This window comes from Crocuta crocuta, unplaced genomic scaffold (genome assembly GCF_008692635.1).
Source record: "Crocuta crocuta isolate KB4526 unplaced genomic scaffold, BGI_CrCroc_1.0 scaffold216, whole genome shotgun sequence".
NCBI lineage: Eukaryota > Metazoa > Chordata > Mammalia > Carnivora > Hyaenidae > Crocuta > Crocuta crocuta.
The window spans coordinates 673,807-696,059 of record NW_027531504.1 but is presented as its reverse complement, the minus strand read 5'-3'; the positions used below and the strand labels follow the sequence as shown (position 1 = coordinate 696,059).

General features: G+C 34.0%; 2 protein-coding genes across 9 annotated transcripts in view; one reads left to right on the top strand and one right to left on the bottom strand.

Moving 5' to 3' along the window:
• Window positions 1-5,056, top strand: part of CHPT1 (choline phosphotransferase 1) — a 20,332-nt gene extending 15,276 nt beyond the window's left edge. Inside the window, exons 8-10 of one of the 4 annotated variants that reach the window (XR_013337106.1) lie at window positions 1-27; window positions 2,319-2,518; window positions 4,883-5,056. Coding sequence is in view for 2 of the 4 variants with exons in the window: in XM_077772200.1 (XP_077628326.1) it covers window positions 1-27; window positions 2,319-2,429; window positions 4,883-4,927 (183 nt within the window). In the remaining 2 variants the exon portion in view is untranslated. Of the gene's footprint in view, window positions 28-2,318; window positions 2,539-4,882 lie in introns of all 4 variants that reach the window. The other 3 variants (XR_013337107.1, XM_077772200.1, XM_077772201.1) reach the window with 3 other exon arrangements.
• SYCP3 (synaptonemal complex protein 3) lies at window positions 4,615-15,374 on the bottom strand. Of its 5 annotated transcripts, none has more exons than XM_077772202.1 (10): window positions 15,322-15,374; window positions 15,078-15,145; window positions 14,278-14,427; window positions 13,716-13,782; window positions 13,533-13,567; window positions 11,893-12,010; window positions 10,962-11,061; window positions 7,882-7,980; window positions 5,094-5,198; window positions 4,615-4,962 (listed from the first exon to the last, which is right to left on the bottom strand). In XM_077772202.1, the coding sequence occupies exons 3-10, from the start codon at window positions 14,408-14,410 to the stop codon at window positions 4,909-4,911; spliced, it is 711 nt and encodes a 236-aa protein (XP_077628328.1). In that variant the 5' UTR covers window positions 14,411-14,427; window positions 15,078-15,145; window positions 15,322-15,374; the 3' UTR covers window positions 4,615-4,908. The 5 variants fall into 5 exon arrangements, with proteins under 5 accessions (XP_077628328.1, XP_077628330.1, XP_077628332.1 ...); XM_077772204.1 differs by having other exon boundaries at window positions 14,278-14,423; window positions 15,322-15,368; XM_077772206.1 differs by lacking the exon at window positions 5,094-5,198.
• Window positions 15,375-22,253: the final 6,879 nt, after the last annotated feature.

Below are 22,253 nucleotides of genomic sequence, written 5' to 3'. Positions count from 1 at the left end.
GAATATGTTGTTCTTTGGATAGCAATGGTAAGTTCTTTTCTGCTAAGATTTTTATTTGTTTTTAATAGATGTCAGATAACCCTATGCTTAAGAGTCATTTCAGTGAGATAGCAGATAGCCTTACTGTCTAGTTTATACTGTAAATGTTTCTGAATATTAAAAATTTACTCCTTTTAAGCCATTAATCATTTTTCTGTGTGTATAGAAATGGCCCACATTATCTGGAGATCAGGCTTTCAACAGCTTAAATCTTTAAAAACACAACTGTGTACCTTAAAAATAGATCTTTCTCCCCTACTGAAAATGACTTCTCTCTACCGAGACAACTGTAAATACTTATTAAGTATCTTACTTATTCAAGCTTGTTAGAATTATACCGAACTTATAGCGGGTAACTGGTAAATTAGATGGAGTTAGTGTTAGCAAAGGTGGGTACTTCTTGCATCAAGAACTGTCAGTTAATATTGAAAAAACAAAACAGAAAAGACAGTATTACCAAGTATGGAATTCTGAAACCATTTTGTGCTAAAATTAAGCAACCTGATGTACCTGTATGGCTCATGAGGACATTATATCAATAATGATGATTCATCAAGCAAAGGTTAAATTCTCATTGCCTATGTCCTGCTTAAGAAAGTGGTATATAGGTAATATATATATTAGTTTCTATTCAAAATGATTATAAAACATATAAAGCTTCTTGAGAGAGAAGCTCTAGCCATCTGAGGAAAAGAAAATCATTGTTGTTACACCTTAATCACAAACATGGATAAAGGGAGCATTATTCAATTTTTATTTTATTGAGATATTGTCTTTATGGTCTTCAATTAATAGTGGTTCTGAACAGCTTTGCGTTATTTTCCCCTACCTCCGGACCTCAGTGACTTTCACCTAATTGTTAGTGATATATAAACACATACTAAAGTGTACTAAAAGAAATCTGTCAGTGAATCTCTTGATAATTTGAATAATTTACCCTATTTGTTAGATTTAAGCATTAAAATATATCTGTTCTGTGCATGGACCACTGTACATCTGATGATCCTTTATGCTAGGTTCTATAGTATTATTCTTTTTCTGGAGTAAATAGTTTAATATCCATTCATGGTCCCTTCAAAAGTCTTCCATTCTTCAAATGGCAGTGAGATATAAATCTTAATACTTGGAAGTTTTTCAGGCAATAGTCTAAAAAGTGTTTGAAAATCAGAATAATTTTCTTTAATTTGCTATTTGCCATACATAATTTTAGGGCTCCAAAACAATCTAAATTTTAAAAATAGAAGGTAATTATTCAAAATATCCAAATAGTCAACGTAGGGTTTCTTTTACTAAAGTTAAATGTACATTGCCAAATAGAATTGTTAATGTAATTAAAACATCAGGTGTGAAAAATTAAAGCAACAGGGTGCGTGGCTGGCTCAGTGAGTGGAGCATGCAACTCTTGATCTCAGGGTCGTTGAGTTCAAGCCCCACTTTGAGCATGGAGCCTACTTAAAAAAAATAATTCAAACACTTATTTTGTAATGAGTTGGACTGGTTTATGCCAGTGGTAGAGATTATGGTGATGAAGGCAAATTGAACTTTTCTCTAAAACACTATGTGGATCACAATTAAAAAACAACAAAAAAACATGTGGATGACAATTAAAATAACAAAAGCCATAAGGTTCTTGCTTTAGAGAGAAAAAGGTCAAATAGAGCTTTTCAAGTAAATGATACATCAGGGAGATTTTCCCCTCATGGGTGAGAATTCCTTCTCCACTGGCAGAGCTGCGAGCTTCCTTTTTCTGAAAGGAAGCATATGCCCTTGGTCTCTAGTAAACTTTTGAGAGTGTGCCTTTCTCCTTAATTTTGTATTCAACACATTTTGTATATATCTTTCCTCAACTATAGCGTCTTTTCCAGGCCTTTCTTACAACCATCTCAAAGGAAAAAGAAATGTATGTGATGGGATGATTTTATTAAGTGACTGATAGTCCCTTCTAATAGAAAATTTATGACTTTGTTGTACAGCAGAAAATTGAAAGAATGTGGAGTCAGAGGATGAGTTCTGTTACTTTCAAGCTTTTGTATTTTTGTCTAGGCCTTTTACCATTCTGAGCTTCAGTTTTTGTAACTGTGAAATACCCTGCATGTTCCAGAGGATTATAGTGAGGTCCAAATATGAGATATATGAAAGTACGTGAAAATGTAGTATTTTTGTTGAAGAATTTAGGTTAAAGTTCGAGATCTGCAGGGTGGGATAGGGAGGGGGACAGAAAAATAGCTACTGCTTCAGAAAAGATAGACCTTAATCCATTTTATTTTTTGCTTCCAAAGGTCATTTCTTCATTTGATATGATGATGTACTTTAGTGCTTTGTGCCTGCAAATTTCAAGACACCTTCATCTAAATATCTTCAAGACTTCATGTCATGAAGCACCTGAACAGGTTCACAAGCATATTGACTAATAGCCCAAGGAAAAGAGGAGAAGCAGTTAGGGGAACCTATGAGTGAAGGAAATTCCCCTTTGCAGGAGGCTAGTATACAATAAATAAGGTTATATTTGAATGAAAAATATTAAGTCCTGTAGATTCCATTATATATTTATTTCAGTTGTGAATCCCTCATTGTATATCGACATTTTTGATCATAGGTATTTACCAGAGTATTACAATATATAAATTAAAAACAAAACCAAAGAAAGAAATTTCAGTTTTCTGAGGATAAGAAAGTAAACCACTGTGGTTCTAAAGATGAGTCTTTTTATCTCAAAAATCCTTATCAGATACTTTGGGTTTCCATTGCTAAGGGATTACATAAAAGTTTAGGACTTAAAGGATTTTAGCTATCTTAAGGGCAATGCTTACTTTAATTGCTAAAAATTGACAAGTAAGTTCATAACACTGCATAAATTCATAGATTGTAATACAGTAATTGAGTCATATGTAAAGAAATGATTTCTTTTAATTAGCCATTTTTCAAAAGAGGTATGTTAATTACTGTTCTATAAAAGGAAATACTTGCTTGCAACTAGAATTTAAATGGGCTACTAGAATTTTCCATAATTTGTGTTTACTAAAAGGAGTTTGTCTTACCAGTTCAGAAAACAAATGAATCTTTATACATCATTCCTTGATATTCTGATTTAAAATTTCATTGTCACAAAAAAGTGGACATTAAACATTCCCTTTTATGAATCCTTAAACAGCAACGAAAGCACAGTTGACTTAAGAAAATTAGTAGTTTATGAAAACATGGCCATATCTTCCCTTTAGAATATCAGCCAAATTAACCTCAAATACACATGGACTCATGAGGATAGGAGGATGATATAATTATCACTTGAACCATCACTAAATACATTATGTACTGATTCTTATCTTTCCACTCACTTAAAAGTATTTATGTTGCTCATTATGAAAATTGGAACTACTACAAGGATTGTTGTGATTCACACTCCCATCTTACCTTATTTTTAATTTTATCCAACAGTCTGTAGACCATAAGCCATACGATGAAGTAATCAAAATTAAAGGGGAAATGAACACATACTATATCTTAGGCAATAAAAAGGCATATTGAAAAAATAGTGAAAGGTGATATTCCTTAAAAGGATAAAATATGTAAATTAAGTACATAGAAATCACTCTGCAGTACTTATTTTGCCTCTATTGGTAAACTTTTTAAAGTGTTTGGATAGGACTTTTTAAAGTATTTGAATAATACTTAAGATTTACATTCCAACTTTGGCTTAAAAAGGGAAGTCCTTTACACAATGCAAAAATGCTTAGGAACTGTCTCCTTAGATAATCATTAATTTCTTTCTGTATAACTTATCACAGTTAGAAAAAGAGAATCAGTATGGACTTATTTTTTAAGACTTGGAAAACCTTAAAACTAAGGTAAAGGTGGGTAATAAGGGCAAAAATTAGAATTTAAAACATGGAAAAACAGGAGAAAATCACTCCTTTTCCCCTAAGAGGATATTTGTGTTTTGATTGATTCAATAAATGTGAAACAATTAAATATTAAATCAAATGTTTCATATGTTATGTTTTAAAAAATGAACACTTTTAGAGACAAGGTATAAAATTAACTGCTCAAGTTTGGAAATGAATGTAATCAAACTTCTGTATACTTAATGAATATTAAACCTGAAAAACAAAATATTTTCTAGGTAATTTAAAGACCATTATGAAGTATTTAAACCATAAGTAATTAGGTATGTTAGATATACTTTTAATCATTACTAAGGGCATGTGTCATTTAATTGTGGACCAAGCCTGATTAAATGCCATTTTGATGTCTTTGTGGAAATGACATATTCACAAATCCACATCTTAAAACTGATTATTTATAGATCTTGTTTGGTTTTCTTAATAGTTTTTAGCGGTTTATTTATGAACAGAAACCTAGGTTGCTTTTAATAAATTTAATAAGTCAATAGAATAGATTTTCTTTTGAAATCTTAATTAGAATTGGTTGTGTAATTTAATGAGTATATATGATAGGATGTATATATAACATGGATTTTGTGTATTTTTTCTTAAGGAAGAACAATTTAACCTTTTACACTTGTACTTTCTAACTGTTGGGATTAATACAGATACACTGAAACCAAAACCTGAAATTAAATCATCTTTATTGCTAGAAGTTAACTGACAAGTGTTAAAGAGAAAAATTCACAATTACTATTAAAGAACTGAAGGCTTGGTATATATAATTTAGGAATTGCTACTACTCACATAACTGTTCAGCTTTATGTGAAGGTTAACAGAAAGGGGTTCTTACACTGAAACTAAAGATTAACACGATGTATTATTTTAAATTAAAATATTTAAACCACTGTAAAGAATTACATGCCTCTTAGCTAATGTTATAATTGTATCATATTATTTAGGTTCAAGTTCTTCCTTCAAAGAGTCATCAGAATAACATGGATTGAAGAGACTTTCGAACACTTGCCATCTCTTGCTGCTGCTGTTACATGAAAAGAAATATTAAACATTTGTTTAATTTTTAGATAAGTGTTATACATGTTTCAGCAAATAAAATATTTCAATGCTTGCATTAATCCTTATTTTTTCTCAATTTAAAATATAATGACTTACAGTTTCCATCATAATTTTTTTTTGCAACATAGCCATTTCTTTTCTAAGTTCATTTTGTGCGCCAGTAAGTAGATTATCATGATTCTTTTCCAAGTCCTCCATACTCTAAAACGCAAAAGGCTAGTTCAGTTACCACCACTTTTCATCTCAGATTCTAAACCTGTATAATTAGTTTTCAAAAGTAGGATCTCCAGGGGTGCCTTGGTGGCTCACTCGGTTAAGCATCCGACTTTGGCTCAGGTTATGATGTCCCAGTCAGTGGGTTCAAGCCCTGCATCGGGCTCTTGTACTGACATCTCAGAGCCTGAAGCCTGCTTTGGATTCTATGTCTCCCTTTCTCTCTGCCCAGTCCCCTACTTGCACTCTCTTTCTCTCAAAAATAAACATTAAAAATAAAGAGGTGCCTGGGTGGCTCAGTTGGTTAAGTGTCCCACTCTGAATTTAGGCTCAGGTCATGATCTCGCAGTTCATGAGTTCGAACACCATGTTGGGCTTTGCATTGCACTGTCAGCATAGAGTCTGCTTGTGATTCTTCTCCCTCTCTCTCCCCCTCCCCTGCTCATGCTCACACTGTCTCTCTCAAAATAAACTTTAAAAAATTTTAAAAAGGTAGGATCTTTAAATAATGTGCATTATTTATTCCAAAGAAAAATATTCTAATTAACAGTAGAAACCAAGACACCCACTAAAGGAATAAAAAGCATCAGACATGGATCAAATGTTATTATAGGAGGTATGACAGTAGTGTACTTTACTCAGAATAACAAGTTAATGAACTATTAATATTACGGTCAAAGTAGAACAAAAAAAAGAATGCCATAATTTTTAAAATTTCTAATAAGATTTCAAAATAGCAGGTAGTTATTATGTTATTATGACTAATAGTCAATGGGATGTGAATGTATTAGAGGGAATAAAATGATCTGTACCTTTTTTCAATTTATGAGAAACAAATTATGTTATAAATCTTTACTATTCATCTAACAAACAGTGGTCCTAACTCGTACTATATAAAAAGAACTATATTAAGTGTTGTAGAAAAATTAAAAAACAATATATGATCACACTCTTATTCCAGTAAGAAACTATAAACAATGTAAAATTTTATAATAGGAATGGAAATGCAACTTGCTATGGCTATGTAGTAGAAAATATAGGGAATAACTCTAATTTAGTTGGCAAAAGAATACAATTTCAATAGAGAAAGAAAACGTAAAAGTATTTTAGGGCAAGAGCAGAAGCATAATGGAAGTACATAGTGAGTTCAGAGAAAGCAAATATCTGGAGGAGTGGGAATTAACAGACAAATGTGGTAATTGAAGCATAAAAAGAGGATCACGTTATGGGCTGGAGGGGGTGGGTAGATACTGAATACATAAGAATTGAAAATGAGAAGTTACTGACTTTTTCAAGAGGGAAGAGATGTTTTAGGAAGACAGTATGACAGACCTATGGAAGAGTAGTTTGATGAACAGAAAAATCAGCTGATGTTTAATAGTATAAGCAAAGAATGATGAGGTTGTAAACTAGGGATAGTAGCTATGGGGATTAAAAGAACCATTGCAGAAGCAAAAATTATAGGACCTACTAATAACTGGATGTGAAGAATAAGGGAATCAGATATAATACTAAACTTCCTAAGTGTAACAGTGATAAGATTTAGAAGAAATCTTTTCTAGCACTTTATCTACCTTCACCAATTAACAAATGGTTTTTAGAGTGCATTAGAGCAAGCTGATTAGAAAGTTTTTTTAAAAACATGTATTTATTTTTGAGAGTGCAATCAGGGGAGTGGCAGAGGAGGGGACAGAGGATCCAAAGCATGCTCTGCAGTGACAGCAGGGAGCCCGATGTGGCGCTTGAACTCACAAACTGAACCATGAGATCATGACCTGAGCCAAAGTCAGACGCTCAACCAACTGAGCTCCTCAGGTGCGTCTGACTGGAAACACTTCTAAAAATAACTTTGGTGTACATACATATTAAAATTCTTTAAAACTAATTGTTTTAAACTATTTTACTAGTTTATTCAGAGCATCCCAGTTCCTTTAAAAGGGTGACATTGTAATATTTGAACAAGATTATTTAAAAGCATCCTCCACATCAAAAAAAAAAAAGTATGTTCAGGATTCCAATGAGCTCCTATGAACAAATACTAAAAAAAATATATATCTGCATGAATAAGAGGCCAATGCCACAAACCACAATTTGCTAATATGCCTGTCTCAGATAATTCTCAATCCACAAATTTTTAATCACTGACTTTTTCATTCTAGTATATGTCTGAGCCATCTCATGATTATCAGTTGGCACACAAAGCTATTTTTTTGTCACTGTAATAATCCTGAAAGTAAATATACCATAAAGTACATATGTAATACATTAGAAAATAAAATATTCCTCATTTTCAATTGTGTACTTTCTATTTAGCAAATACTAGAGATACAAAGACAAGTAAAAGACTACCTAAAAATAATTTATGAATGTTCTATTTTTAGTTAAGATAGAACTATTACTACTAAAGTTAATAAAGTATGAATTTTATGTATAATATATACATTTAGGTAAAATTCCCAATCTACCATTTCATGTCTTTAATAATACCACAATAACAGTCTTAAAATGAACATTAAAATAAAAATATAACACTTAAATAAAAATGGGAAATAATTAAGAATTTAAAATATATAAGCAAAATGTTCCCCTTAAACTTAGAAGGAAATATTTATCTTATATTTCCAAATATAATGTTATATAAGAATGTATTACATAACCAAATACAACAGACCTTTATGAACTGCTCATATAACTGTCTGATTGTTTTCAGTCTCTGGCTCTGAACAATTCTAGATTGTTGAAAAACCTTTTGTTGCTGTCGAAACAGGTTCTACAAATGTAAAAGAAAAAAAATTATAACAATTTGGGTAAAATTTAAAATTTGGCAAAAAATAATTCTTTAATTTAAAAGATATAGTTTTTAAATCAACACTGTTTTAAGAGGCACCTGGGTGGCTCAGTCGGTTAAGCGTCTGACTTTGGCTCAGGTCATGATCTCATGGCTCCTGAGTTGGAGCCCTGGGTCACACTCTATTCTGACAGCTCAGAGTCTGGAGCCTGCCTCAGATTCTCTGTCTCCTTCTCTCTCTGCACCAACCTCATTCATGCTCTGTCTCTGTCTCTCAAAAATAAACATTAAAAAATTTTTTTTTAATATTTTTATTTCTGAGAGAGAGAGAGAGAGACAGAGAGAGACAGCGTGAACAGGGGAGGGTCAGAGAGAGGGTGACACAGAATCTGAAGCAGACTCCAGGCTCTGAGCTAGCTGTCAGCACAGGGCCCGACTCAGGGCTCGAACCCACAAACCGTGAGATCATGACCTGAGTTGAAGTCGGACACCCAAACAACTGAGCCACCCAGGTGACCCCCCTTTTTTTTTTAATTTTTTAAATGTTTTTTTATACTCTCAAAAATAAACATTAAAAAAATTAACACTTTTAACTATTATTACCAAGTTCACCACTATATACAACAATAATGTAGTAAACCTAACAGTCATTGAGTAGCAACACTTAAAAATACTCAAAATATGTTTTAATTCTTGGTACTTTCAGTATCAACATGAGTAATCCTTCCAATAACTTTTCAGTTTCTTGGCCTACTTTCCACCAGTGGTTTTTTTGTCTCCCATCCAACTTTAGCCATTTACTCATATGCTCATACCCTAGATTTTGTAATTGCCAATATCTACAACCTCTACATAGTATTAACAATAACAAACTTCATAGTAACCATGTGTTAGATACTACTCTGAACTCTTCAAATTCACCTTTGCAGCTACGCTATCTGCAGCTGGTCATGACTGCAGAAAACCCCACATGCTGGCAGGTCTCACTTTAAATCATGATCACTGTGATCACAGCCTAAATTGGGTCCTTACTGCTACTTGGAAATTACATTTCCCTAGTCTATTCACTGGCCCACTCTTCAGGAAAGTATTTTATATCTTCTCATTTGACTGCAAAAAGCAACTTCTTTTCTACCATCCAATGACCTTAATTATTTCACTAAGTAAATAAAAGTAATACAAAGAGAACTTTGGGTCTCTATTACTATTATCTACCTACAAACCTACATCTATCTGTGCTCACATACTCTACCTTATTTCCTATTTTTAAGGATGAACTATCCTTTCTCTGTAACAGCCAAGTTTTTCATGTCCCAACCATTCTAAAGAATTCAGCAATTGTCCCCCTCTTTCAATTACTTATTTTTTCTCAAGATTATTTTTGTTAGCACACAAACATGTTACTTTTTCTCCATTCTTAAACAAAAAACCCACATACTATTCCTTTTCTACTCAGGCTACCACCCCATTTCCATCTTTCCTATTCTCTCTTATATTCATTCCAGTCAACTTTTTGTATTTACTTTTCTACCAAAATCATTCTGATCAAGAACACTAACAACCTCCACATTGCCAGATCTACCTTATGTGGCCTATAAGCAGCATATGACAAAGTTTATCCTTTCTCTCTCTCAAAAGGTTTTCTTGACTTCACTTGGAGTCATTTTCTTTCTACCAATTATTAGGCAACTCATTCTCAGTCTCCTTTACTGGTTCTCCCTCATCTTCTTGAACTCTAAACATTGAAGTACTTATTCCAGAGCTCAGTTCTTAGACTTACTTCTCTTTTACATTTACAACCACTCCCTTGGTGATCTTATCCAATCTCATGGTTAAATGCTGTCTTTATGTTGAGAACTCCCAACTTTGTAAGTTCAACTTATTTCTCTTTCTAGAACTCAACTCATACCAATGGCCTGCTCAACACATCCCCTTGTTTGTCTCATATTAACATTTCTTTTTTTTTTTTAATTTTTTTAATGTTTTATTTATTTTTGAGAGAGAGACAGAGACAGCATGAGCAGGGGAGGGTCAGAGAGAGAAGGAGACACAGAATCCAAAGACAGGCTCCAGGCTCTGAGCTAGCTGTCAGCACAAAGCCTTATGCGGGGCTCGAACCCATGAACCGTGAGATCATGACCTAAGCTGAAGTTGGACACTTAACCGACTGAGCCACCCAGGCGCCCCTCATATTAACATTTCTAAAACTGAGCTCATCAACCCTAAGATTATTTAATATGAATAGTACCTTAACTCTTAAATAAGAAATGTGTGATAATTTTATAAACAAAAGAATTAAATAACATGATAGTTAACATAGTTATATATGGGGAAGGGGGCTGACTTCTATCTCCCATAGAGATGGGCATGTAACAACAGTCTGGCCATTAAGAGAAAACCATGTTTTAACCATAATGACTGGTTCAGGAATGGGAGAATAATCCAAACCAGACCAATGATATTCCTCCAGAGGACTTTTCTTCCTGGCAGTTATTGAGAAAGTCTATTTAAGTCCACTGGGGTTACTAAACTTGTAGCAAGTTTACAAATGCAAGAAGCTATCTTGCTTATCACACTGAAAGAGCTTATTAAGAATTGAGACAGAGCCAAATGACACTATCTAAGCAATCCTTCCTTACATGCATCCAGCTATGTCTGAAGCCAAACTACCCCTGGACTTCTTTTATATAACCCAATAATGTTTTTTTGTACCTTGACAATTTCTGTCACTTGGAACTGCAAGAATTACAACCAATATAGGAAGCAAAGGCCAACAGCTTTTCTAAGTATGGAATGCCCCATTATTCTCTGGTTTACCATTCAGAAGGACCAAAACACAACCAGCATGGGAAGTGGAACCCAGCTGAGTGTCACAGATATATACATAGCTAGGCTCTCCATTCCTACTTGACACTTGGTTATAATAGATCAATTATAAAACTAAGTATGATTATGATACTAACAGCTAGTTTTTCTTCTTGTTCCTCAGCTTTCTGCACATCTAAATCCCACTGATGAAACAAAGCCAGAAATTGCTGAGAATACTCTTGGTTAAGCTTCTGCCTGTAAAACGTAAGAATGAATATTTTCATATTTCATACCAATAATGGAAAAATTCAAAACAAAATTGACATAATTTATATTACAATAAAAGAAGGAAATAATGGCTCCTTAAATTTTCAGATGTGGAACCAAAAAGTAAAATTATGAATTATGCTAATTATAGAAGTGTTTATTTTCCTAACCAGCTAACAGAAAAGCCTTTCACATGCTTTAGTTCTGAAACCTATGGAAGTTTTATTATAGACATAAATTTTCCTGAAAGTCCATTTTATCTCCATGCAGTTTATTTCTCATTTTCTCCATCTAAATATAGGTTCCAATATGATAAACATTGAATAAAGTTCCTATGTTTATCATGAAGGATTCCAAAGAGAAATATTTCACTTAATTTTCTCCCCATTTTGGTATAACAATGATTTTGTAAACAGTAACAGTTAAGCCATCAGCTAAAATATAAAGATTATTTAGAATAAAATTGATCTTTTTCTACATTGTTAAATAGGTAACTATCAATATGACATTCACTTTTCATTCAGTCTGTTAGAGTTTCTGGAATGAATGTAAATAACCTTTATAGTAAAAAAAAACAAAACAAAACCCTCAATGGCTATTTAAATGGAGAAAAAGATAATCTTCATGGATTTCTAGGAAATCATCTCAAGTCTATGAAGGAATACAGTTATAACACTAAAGGACTTTGAAAAAAGTCAAGCCAAACGTATTTTTGACTAGAGACACCAATAAATAGAAGGTGATAGTATTTTTCATAATTTCAACAATGAATACTAAGAAATTATAAAAATGTTGTGTCTGAAAAACCTACAACCTTACCTTTGCTCTTGTTGGGTTTTCCAAACATATTCAATTTTCTGGTTACTAGTTTTGAGAGAAGCCTTGGTATACATTTCCAGTCTTTTTCTCTTGGCAAGAAGAGCCTTGTTAATGTCAGCTTTATTGAAAAATAATATTTATTGAATCTTAATGAAGAAAATTATTTTGTTGCCACATGTTCAAATTAAATAGGGATATAGTTGGTTTACAGTTTTGGAAAGACATTTAAAATTAAAGTATACTATTAAAAAGCAAGATTGCTTTTTTTTTCTAAGAAAACTTGGAGCTGTAAGTATCCTGATTCTGACTTTCCTAGAATTAATTTTTTAACTTTGAGATTATTTGAAAAAGCTAAACATGAAAAAAAAAAGGGGGGGTCTCAAAGATAGACTTTTGTCTTCCTGAGAAAACACTAGTAAGGGCTAAATTTTTCTAAATTTGTAAAATACTCTCCAACTGAAAGAACTCATTTAGACGTATTATTGCTAGAACTCATCATATGAAACACATAAAATTATTTTTAAAAAGAATCCAAAAAGGATAAAAACAGTTAAATAAGAAAATTATTTTTAAAAATACAGTGATACTGTATCATTTTTACCAAAAGCAGCACAATACAAGCATAGAAAAATCTTAAGTAAATATTCAATAAATTCATTCAAGAACCCTTTTAAATACTTTCGTGGAACTTTTTTTCCTGAACTTATTAAAGGAAATTATTTTCTTATTGAATTATAGTTGACACACAATGTTATATATTAGTTTCATAGTGATTTGTGGAGCTTTTTCTACCCATAATACTTTGCTAAATACATGCATAGGGAACTACCATCAACAGTTATTTTTCAGCAATCATGATAGATCTGTATTATTATACAAATATTTTATATTTCCAATACCCACCTATCATAAATTTAGAAAACATTATAAAACAAACATTTTTCCACCACCAAATACATGAAAGCCTTCAAAATACTTGACTGAATAAATAATTTGTATAGAAGAGCCAAATACTGACTTTTTATGAATACTATCTCCTAATACAGTAAATGTAACTAATATTTCATATACCATTTAAAGTTTATAATCTTTTAATCCTATTATATATCTCTTTTTAGCTAGGAAGTTGCCTTTCTCAACTATATAGTTTAATAATGTAAAAAATAACAATAAAGAGGTATTTTAAAGCCTTCAATTTATACTGCCCCTCCTAAGGAACAAAGGAATGTCATAGAAAATAACTGAGAAAATGAAAAACTGACATGTATACAGATACATGTGTTTGTAACCTTGGTCCATGACTTTGTAAAGTCCATACAAAAGAGGGGTAGAGACTTTCCCCTTCCATTTTTGTTCTAAAATTTCATAGTCCATTAAATTCAAACAGTATAAAATAAAAACACCACTCTTCCCTCACCATTGTTAGTACCATTCTTACTCATCACATTCACAACTGGAGAAGGTTAAGCAAGGAAGTCTCTGTAGTTGAATCACACATACTTACACAAAGTCTTATATGTGAGGACAGAGCATTAGGTAACAGTCTTGTAGTTCACTGATTAACATGTCCTATTACACAAGTTATGTATTATATGATTTAAAACAATTTTCTTAAAATACAGATATCTCCTAAAACATACCTCCAAATCTTTCCAGCATATTTTGTACTTCACCCCTGTGAAAATACATTTAAAAAAACCTTTTAATTAAGGATCAAAATATCACACACCCAGTATTTTACATACAATAGTTGCCGGACAACCAAAGTAGACTTTTCTTAAAGTACTTTATGTAAAAGGCAAAAATTATTTTGAGCACATCACCCCACATCTTCAAATATTCCTGCAGAAGTCCTTTTCTTCCCATGCTTATCAATTACTGGAGTCTTCCCTGCATTGACAATAAGAAAGAAAAATATTTTCAAAACTATGTATGCCATTTTGGTAATTTTTCATGGTATAATATCTTAATTTTTGGGCTTTTAGGATTTTTTGCCAACATAACTTTTTAAAGCAGACATATAAATACAGTACTTCCTCTGCAGTTTAGATGCAATTAAATCAGGATCCATGACCATTTTATAGGAACAGTTTTGCAAGTCTTCCTGTCTTAATGTGCCTAGTAGGCCAGGTTTTTTATTTGTTTTTATATATGTATTTATCCCATAAGTGTTATATATTTTACTTATCAATCAATCAGACATTTGGAGAATAATGACTGTAAAGGCAAGAGATGCTGTGTAAGCTTTTCTAACTCCAAATGAGAAACATGAAGCACATCAAAATGCTTTATGCATAAAGTTTATTATAGTTTAAAATGTGGTGCATTCAACACAAGGGAAGTACAGGACATGGTAACTGCCCAATAATATTAGAAACACTGTACCTTCGGTGACATCCTCCTCTGAACCACTCAGATCTTTTTTATCTTCTTTCTCAAAGTCATAGGCTCTTATGATCTGATCTTCCACTGATGTCTTCCCAGATTTCCCTCTATGCTTTCTTCCAGACGGCACCATATTTAGATGTTTCCTGACTTTTAAAAAATAAATCTCTCAAACCTTCTGAATCCAAAGACATCACTTAAGTAAACTGGTAAATTTCAAAATTAGCGATATCAAATAAAGATTATCTTAGTTGAATAACATTTGGGGAGTCTCCTCACTTAATCTGTTGGCCCCAAAGTTAAGAAAGAGAGTCACAGCGTCGACGAAGAGTTCGCATCTGAGGACGGAGATCTGAATTTTGACCCCGCCTCTGCCAGATTCTGGCTACATTCGGGCAAATCTAGTTTGTGCATTTCAGTTACGAAGCAAAACTGTAGTTGTTGACAGGATAGGTCGTGAGCATACCCCAAAATAAGCTTACCGCAAAAAATAAATAAATAAAAATGTTCTGCAATCTGTGCCTCGGAAAATAACAATTCCACCTAAGATTTTTCACAATACAGACATCGAGGACAAGTGAAGAGAAGCCCTCAGTTCATTTTAATTGTTTCTGACGGGTTTGGGGCGGGGACGAGGGACAGACGAAGGCCCACCTGCTCCTCAGATATAAACTTGCCTGGGTCGTCGAGACCTGTCAGATTCCATTCAGCCCTCTCCTTCCCCCCCCCATATAAACTTGCCTGGGGCGTCTAGACCTGTCAGATCCCATTCAGCCCGCGGCTTTCCACCAGTCCCTCACCTGCTCAAGGCCTTGCCCTCGGTGAAGTTCACGGACTTAATTTTCCTGTCAGAGGCCCCATCCAGGTCCTGCCAATCGGAAAGATTTACCTCACAAATAAAGAGAAGCCTCTAACTAGGACTCCCGCGCTAGACAGTCTTTCCCTCCTCCCGCCTGAAAATACCGCCAATGGCCTATGGCCATGGATACAGGTCTCTCTACCGGTGTCCCCGCCACTCCAGTATCCAACAACCCAGCTTCTCACCTCCTGTATCTGCTTGGCTGTCGACGCTCCTCTGAGGCAACTCAGAATTCCCGCGAGAGAAAAGCCAAGGGCCCCTAGTTTGGAGACATCGCTGATTGGCTGGTGGTCAGACGCATGCGTAGAGAAAGCCACAGGCTCCGCCCCCCACGGGCAACCGACCACGAGACTGCGGACCCAGAGTGCCTTGCGGGCGGTAGCTTGCGCGTGTAGCGCTTTTGGGGTATGTTCTCTTCTAGTTTTGTTTTTTAAGTTTGACATTTTTGTAATATTTGAAAATTGCAGAATATGTAAGTTAAGAAACATGGTGAACACACTACGTCATTTGTGAAGTAGAATTTTACCAGACCCCTTCGAATCTCCTCAGGATTGCCTTTCCATCCCATTCCCCCACCATTCCCCTTTCAGAGATATTTTTTTTAATTATCCTGAATTTTGTGTAAATCTTAGTTCCCCCTGTTTTCTAAGTTTTGTTACCACACATACGTACCCTTAACCTTGCTTGGTTTTTGCGTTTAGGCCGTGCCAAAAAGAAAAAAAAAATGTACCGTATGGTTTGTAATATTCTGCCTCTCACGCTTCAGATTACATCACTAAGAGAATCTATATTATTAGGTGTAGCCATAGTTCTCTCACTTTCATTGCTGTATAATATTTTATTGTAACTCAACGATCCATAGTTTATTCCATGGACATGTGGATTGCTTTCAGAGTACAGCCTGTATAAACAATGCCACTATGAAGTTCTGATCTACATAGATGCTTAAGTTTTTGCAGAGAATCTAGGTGTGGAGTTACTAGGTCATGAACTGAGTGATAATTCAGTAATGGGAACTGGTTTACAATTTATACTACCACCGACAGTTCCCATTATTCAATACACTCACCACTTGGAACAGTAAGATTTCTTTTTTCTTTATTTCTAAGCTTATTTATGTTTGAGAGAGGGAGCCAGAGCAGAGGAGCGGCGGAGAGATAGGGGGATTGAGGAGGCCTAGTGGGATTGGGGCTCAAACTCAGGAACCAGGAGATCGTGACCTGAGTAGAAATCTGTCTTAGCCAAATGAGCCACGCAGGTGCCCCTAGAATAGTCACAATTTTAAATTTTGCCATTCTAGTGGGTATAAAATGATATTACTTTGGGCCTTTATATTTCTGTAATTACTTGTAAGATTAAGCTCTTGTTACGCTTATCAGCCATTTGCATTTACTTTTCCTTAATCTATTTGGGGTTTTTAAATTAATTTATAAGTATATATACTGAATATTAATCTTTATGACTGTTTTTCTGTATCTTTTCAAAGAAACACATCTTCATCCCGAAGTCACAAAAATATAAAGGTTTTAAGGTTTTATTTTTTATTTTTTAAGTGTTTATCTGGAATCTATTTTTGTGCCTAGTGTCGATGTAGAATCTAGTTACTTTTTTTGCCCTACGTGGAACCCAATTTATTGAATGGTGCATGCTTTCCCTGTAACAGCCATGCTCCTATGACAAGTTCCTATATGTTTTTGGGTCTGTGTCTTTTATCCTATTCCACTGGCCAGTCTTCCTATCCCTGTGTCAAAACAAGAGATTTTCATCATTCCAGCCTAATTAAATCTTTGGTATCTAATAGGGCAAGTCTTACACCTTATTTATTTTTTTATGAGTATTCTGTGTATTCTTGAAGTTTTGCTTTTCATGTGAACTTCAGAATCTGTTTTCCGAGTTCCATGGGGAGGGGGCGGAATGTTGGATTTTTATTGGAATTTTGCACTGAATCTGTAGCTCCGTTTGAGTAAATTGAGTCTTCTGTGCTTGAATATAGTATATTTTCCATTTACTTAGACCTTTTTAATATTTGTCAGTAAAATTAGTCTTTTTCCTCAGTGCAGGGTTTGCACTTTAAATAGATTTATATTTTGTTCTGCTATTTAAAAATACAGTTGATTTCTGATATTGATCTTATATCTAACAACTTGCTAAACATTCTAATAATTTGTAGAGGCTGAGATTTTATAATCATATCATCTGAATAATGACATTTTTGTTTCTAATTCTTAGGTTTTTTTTCTTTTCTGACTGCACTTGCTAGAATGTTCAGTACAAAGATGAATAGAAGCATCAATACTGGACATTATTCCCTGTTTTAGAGGTTATGTTTCTAAGGTTTCTGTTAACAGTGGTGATGCTTCATGTGGATTTTATGGAATGTTGCTCTTTTTGAAAATGTGGCTATTTGTAGTTCGCTAAGAGATTTTGTTTGCTTGTTTTGTCATTCTGTTTTAAATCATGAATGAGCGCTACATTTTATTAAATTATTGCTAAATCTATTGAAATAATCTTTGCTCTTTATTTTTTAATGTGGTGAATAAGATTTATATGTTTTTCTAATATTAAACCAAATCTACATTCCTGTGATAAACCCAAGTTGATCACGATGTATTAACTCTTTAAACACATTGCTGTGTTTGGTTTGTACAGCATTTTATGTCCGTTTTCATGACTGAAATTGGCTTGTAATTTTTCTGTCCTTAACTAGTTTGGAATCAAGTCTAAGTACATGGCTTGCTTCATGTTACCAAGTCTTTGTTCAAATGCTACTATTCATATCAATGAGGCCTTCTCTGCCCCTGCTTTTAGATATTGTAAATGCAAACTCTGCACCTTATTTCTCCTCTTTCCTTATTCCCCTTACCCAGGTACCCTTATACCACTTAGCTTTTTTATTGTAAAGGTAGCTTATTTACTTTATTGTCTCCCCCAACCCCTGTAAATGTAAACTATGAAGGGCAGACAGAATTGTACATAGTGTGAGGAAAAGATCTAATTCCATCTTGTTCCAAACATCTGTCCAGTTATCCCAATATCATTTACTAAGATGTCAATATTTGTCCCCACGGATTTGAAATACTGCCCTCATTATCACTAGATTTCCGTAAGGAGTGGGTCAACATCTGGATTTTCTGTTACATGCCACTGACCTATTGTTTATATACCAGTACACACTGAATTATAGACACTTATATTTTAATATTTGATAGGCCAGTTCCTCCATAGATATTTTTTCAGTTTTCCTAGTTTTTCAGTATGAATTTTAGCATCATCTTATGTCTAAGAAAAAAAACCCTTGACTTTTTAAAGTTTGTATTTAAATTCTAATTAGTTAACATACAGTGTAATATTAATTTCAGGCATACAATACAGTGATTCAGCAGTTTCATACAACACCAGGTGCTCATCATAGCAATGCAGTCCTTAATCCTCATCACCTGTTTTACCCATCCTCCCACCAACCTCCCCTCTCATAATCATCAGTTTATTCTCAATAGTTGAGAGTCTGTTTCTTGGTTTGCCTCCCTCTTTTCTTTCCCCTTTGCTCGTTTGTTTTGTTTCTTAAGTCCAGCATGAGTGAAATCATATGGCATTGTCTTTCTCTGAATATTTCACTTAACTCTATGTCATTGCAAATGGCCAGATTTCATTCTTTTTTATGGCTAAGTAATATTCCATTGTATATATATACACCTCTTTTTTTTTTTTTTTCTTTTGAGAGAGAGAGAATGAATCTTGCCTGATATGGGTCTTGGGTCTTGATCTCACAGCTGTGAGATCATGACCTGAGCCAAAATCAAGAGTGGGATACTTAACTGACTAAGCCACTCAGATGCCCCTATCCCACATTTACTTTATCCATTCATCAGTTGATGGACAGTCAGGCTGCAATTACAATTGCAATTACAGTTTAGCTATTGTAAATAATGCTGCTATAAACAACAGGGTGCATGTATCCCTTTGAATTAGTATTTTTGTATTATTTGGGTACATACTTAGTAGTACAATTACTGGATCATAGGTAGCTCTATTTTAACTTTTTGAGGAGCCTCCATACTGTTTTCCAGAGTGGCTTCACCAGTTTGCATTCCCACCAGCAGTGCAAGAGGGTTCTCCTTTCTCTAAATCATTGCCAACACCTGTTGCTTCTTGTGTTGTTGATGTTAGCCATTCTGACAGGTGTGAGGTGATAGTTCCTTGTAGTTTTGCTTTATATTTCCCTGATGATCAGTGATGTTGAATATCTTTTCATATGTCTGCTGGCCATCTATATGTCTTTTTTGGAAAAAAGTCTAGTCATGTCTTTGGTCCATTTTTTAATTGGATTATTCATTTTTTAGGTTTTGAGTTTTATAAGTTCTTTATGTATTTTGGATACTAACTCTTTATCAAATATGTCATTTGCAAATATCTTCTCCCATTCTGTAGGTTGTCTTTTAGTTTTGTGGAATGTTTGCTTCGCTGTGCCGAAGCTTTTTATTTTGATCAAGTCCCAGTAGTTTCTTTTTGCTTTTGTTTCCCTGGTCTCAGGAGACATATATAGAAAGAAGCTGCTATGGCCTGTGTCAGAGAGGTTACTGTCTGTGTTCTTTTATAGGATTTTTATGGTTTCAAGTGTCACATTTAGGTCTTTCATCCATTTTGAATATATTTTTTGTGTGTGTTGGTGTAATAAAGTGGTCTAATTTCATTCTTTTCCATGTTGCTGTCCAGTTTTCCCAGTACCATTTGTTGAAGAGACTGTCTTTTTCCCATTAGATATTATTTCCTGCTTTGTCAAAGATTAATTGACCCAAGAGTTGTGGGTTCATTTCTGGGTTTTCTATTTTGTTCTCTATTTCTATTTTTGTGCCAGTACCATACTGTTTTGATCACTACAGCTTTGTAATATAACTTGAAATTCAGAATTGTGATGCCTCCAGCTTTGCTTTGCTTTTTCAAGGTTGATTTGGCTATTCGGGGCCTTTTGTGGTTCCATAAAATTTTTAGGATTGTTTGTTCTAGCTCTGGGAAAAATGCTGTTGGAATTGTGATAGGGATTGAATTAAATGTGCAGATTGCTTTGGGTAGTATAGACATTTTAATAATATTTGTTCTTCCAATCCATGCGTGTGGAATGCTTTTCCTTTTTTTTTTGTATGTGTGTGTCATCTTCAATTTCTTTCATCAGTGTTTTGTAGTTTTCAGAGTACAGGTCTTTTCCCTCTTTTGTTAGGTTTATTCCTAGGTATCTTACTGGTTTTGGTGCAATTGTAAATAGGATTGATTCCTTAATTTCTCTTTCTGCTGCTTCATTATTGTTGTATAGAAATACAGCAGATTTCTCTATATTTTTTATATGCTGCGACTTTACTGAATTCATGTATCAGACCTAGCAATTATTTTGGTGTTTTTCAGTTTTCTATATAGAATATCATGTCATCTACAAATAGTGAAATTTTGACTTCTTCCTTGACAATTTGGGTGTCTTTTATATCGTTTTGTTTTCCGATTGCTGTGCTTAGAACTTCCAGTATAATATTCAGTAACCATGGTGGGAATGGACATCATTGTCTTGTTCCTGGCCATAGAGGAAAAGCTCTCAGTTTTTCCCCATTGATGATAGTAGCTGTAGGTTTTTCATATCTGGACTTTATTATGTTGAGGTGTGTTCTGTCTAAACCTACTTTGTTGAGGGTTTTTGTCGTGAATGGATGTTGCACTTTGTCAAATGTTTTTTTCTGCATCTATTGTAATGATCATATGGTTCTTTTTTTCTTTTAAGTTTATTTATTTTGAGAGAGAGAACACGCAAGTGAGGGAGGATCAGAGAGAGAGGGAGAAAGAATATCAAGCAGGCTTCACAGGCCTGATCCCACAAACCATGAGATCATGACCCAAGCCGAAATGAAGATATGGAAGGGGCACCTGGGTGGCTCAGTCATTTAAGTGTCCGACTTCAGCTCAGGGCATGATCTTATGGTTCGAGGGTTCGAGCCCTACATCGGGCTCTGTGCTGACAGCTTGCTCAGAGCCTGGAGCATGCTTCGGATTCTGTGCCTACCTCTCTCTGTGACCCTCCCCTACTCACGCTGCCTCTCTCTCTCTCTCTCAGAAATAAATAAGACATTAAAAAAAATTTTTTTTTAAAAAAGTTGGATGCTTAACCAACCAAGCCACCCAGGTGCCCCCATATGGTTCTAATCCTTTGTTTTATTAATGTGGTGTATCCCATTGATTGATTTGTGAATATTGAACCACACTTGAAACCCAGGAATAAATCCCACTTGGTTGTGATTGTGGTGAATCATTTTTTTAATGTATTGTTGGATTCAGTTTGCTAGTACCGAGAATTTTTGCAGCCATGTTCATTTAGGGATTTGGCCTTTATTTTCTTTTTTTAGTGGAGTCTTTATCTGGTTTTGGTATCAGAGTCATGCTGGCCTTGTAGGATGAATTTGGAAGTTTTCTTCCTTATTCTTTTTAATAGTTTGAGAAGAATTTAGTATTAACTCTTCCTTCAGTGTTTGGTTGAATTCGCATGTAAAGGCATCTGGCCCTGGACTTCCGTTTCCTGGGAATTTTTTATTACTGATTCAATTACTTGGCTGGTTATCGGTCTCATCAAGTTTTCTATTTCTTACTGTTTCACAAAAACCTTGATTTTTATTGGGATTGCATTACACTTATTAATTTACTTAGAAAAAAATGAAATCTTAATGATGTTAAAATGTTCCAACAAAGAACAAGGATGTCTTTCCACTAGTTTACGTATACTTTTGTGTCTTTAAGAAGCATTTTAAAGTATTTTAATATAGATTTTGAATGTTTCTCCTTATTTGTTCCTAATGGTATAAATAAAATTTATTTCTTCTTTCATTGTATATCCTAACAATTATCCTTTTTGTAAATGAAGGCTTTTGCATGTTACTTTTGCATGTTACTTTTATATCCGGTCACCTTGCAAAATTCTTTTCATGTTTGAGTTTGTTCACCTAGTCTCTAGAGTTCTCCAGGTATTTTTCATGACCTCTGTAAATAGAGATCATTTTACTTCTGATTCCTATGTCGTTATTTTCTCTTGACTCTTTCATTAGCTAAAACTGTCAAATAGTTAACAGTGTCAGATAGTTAAATA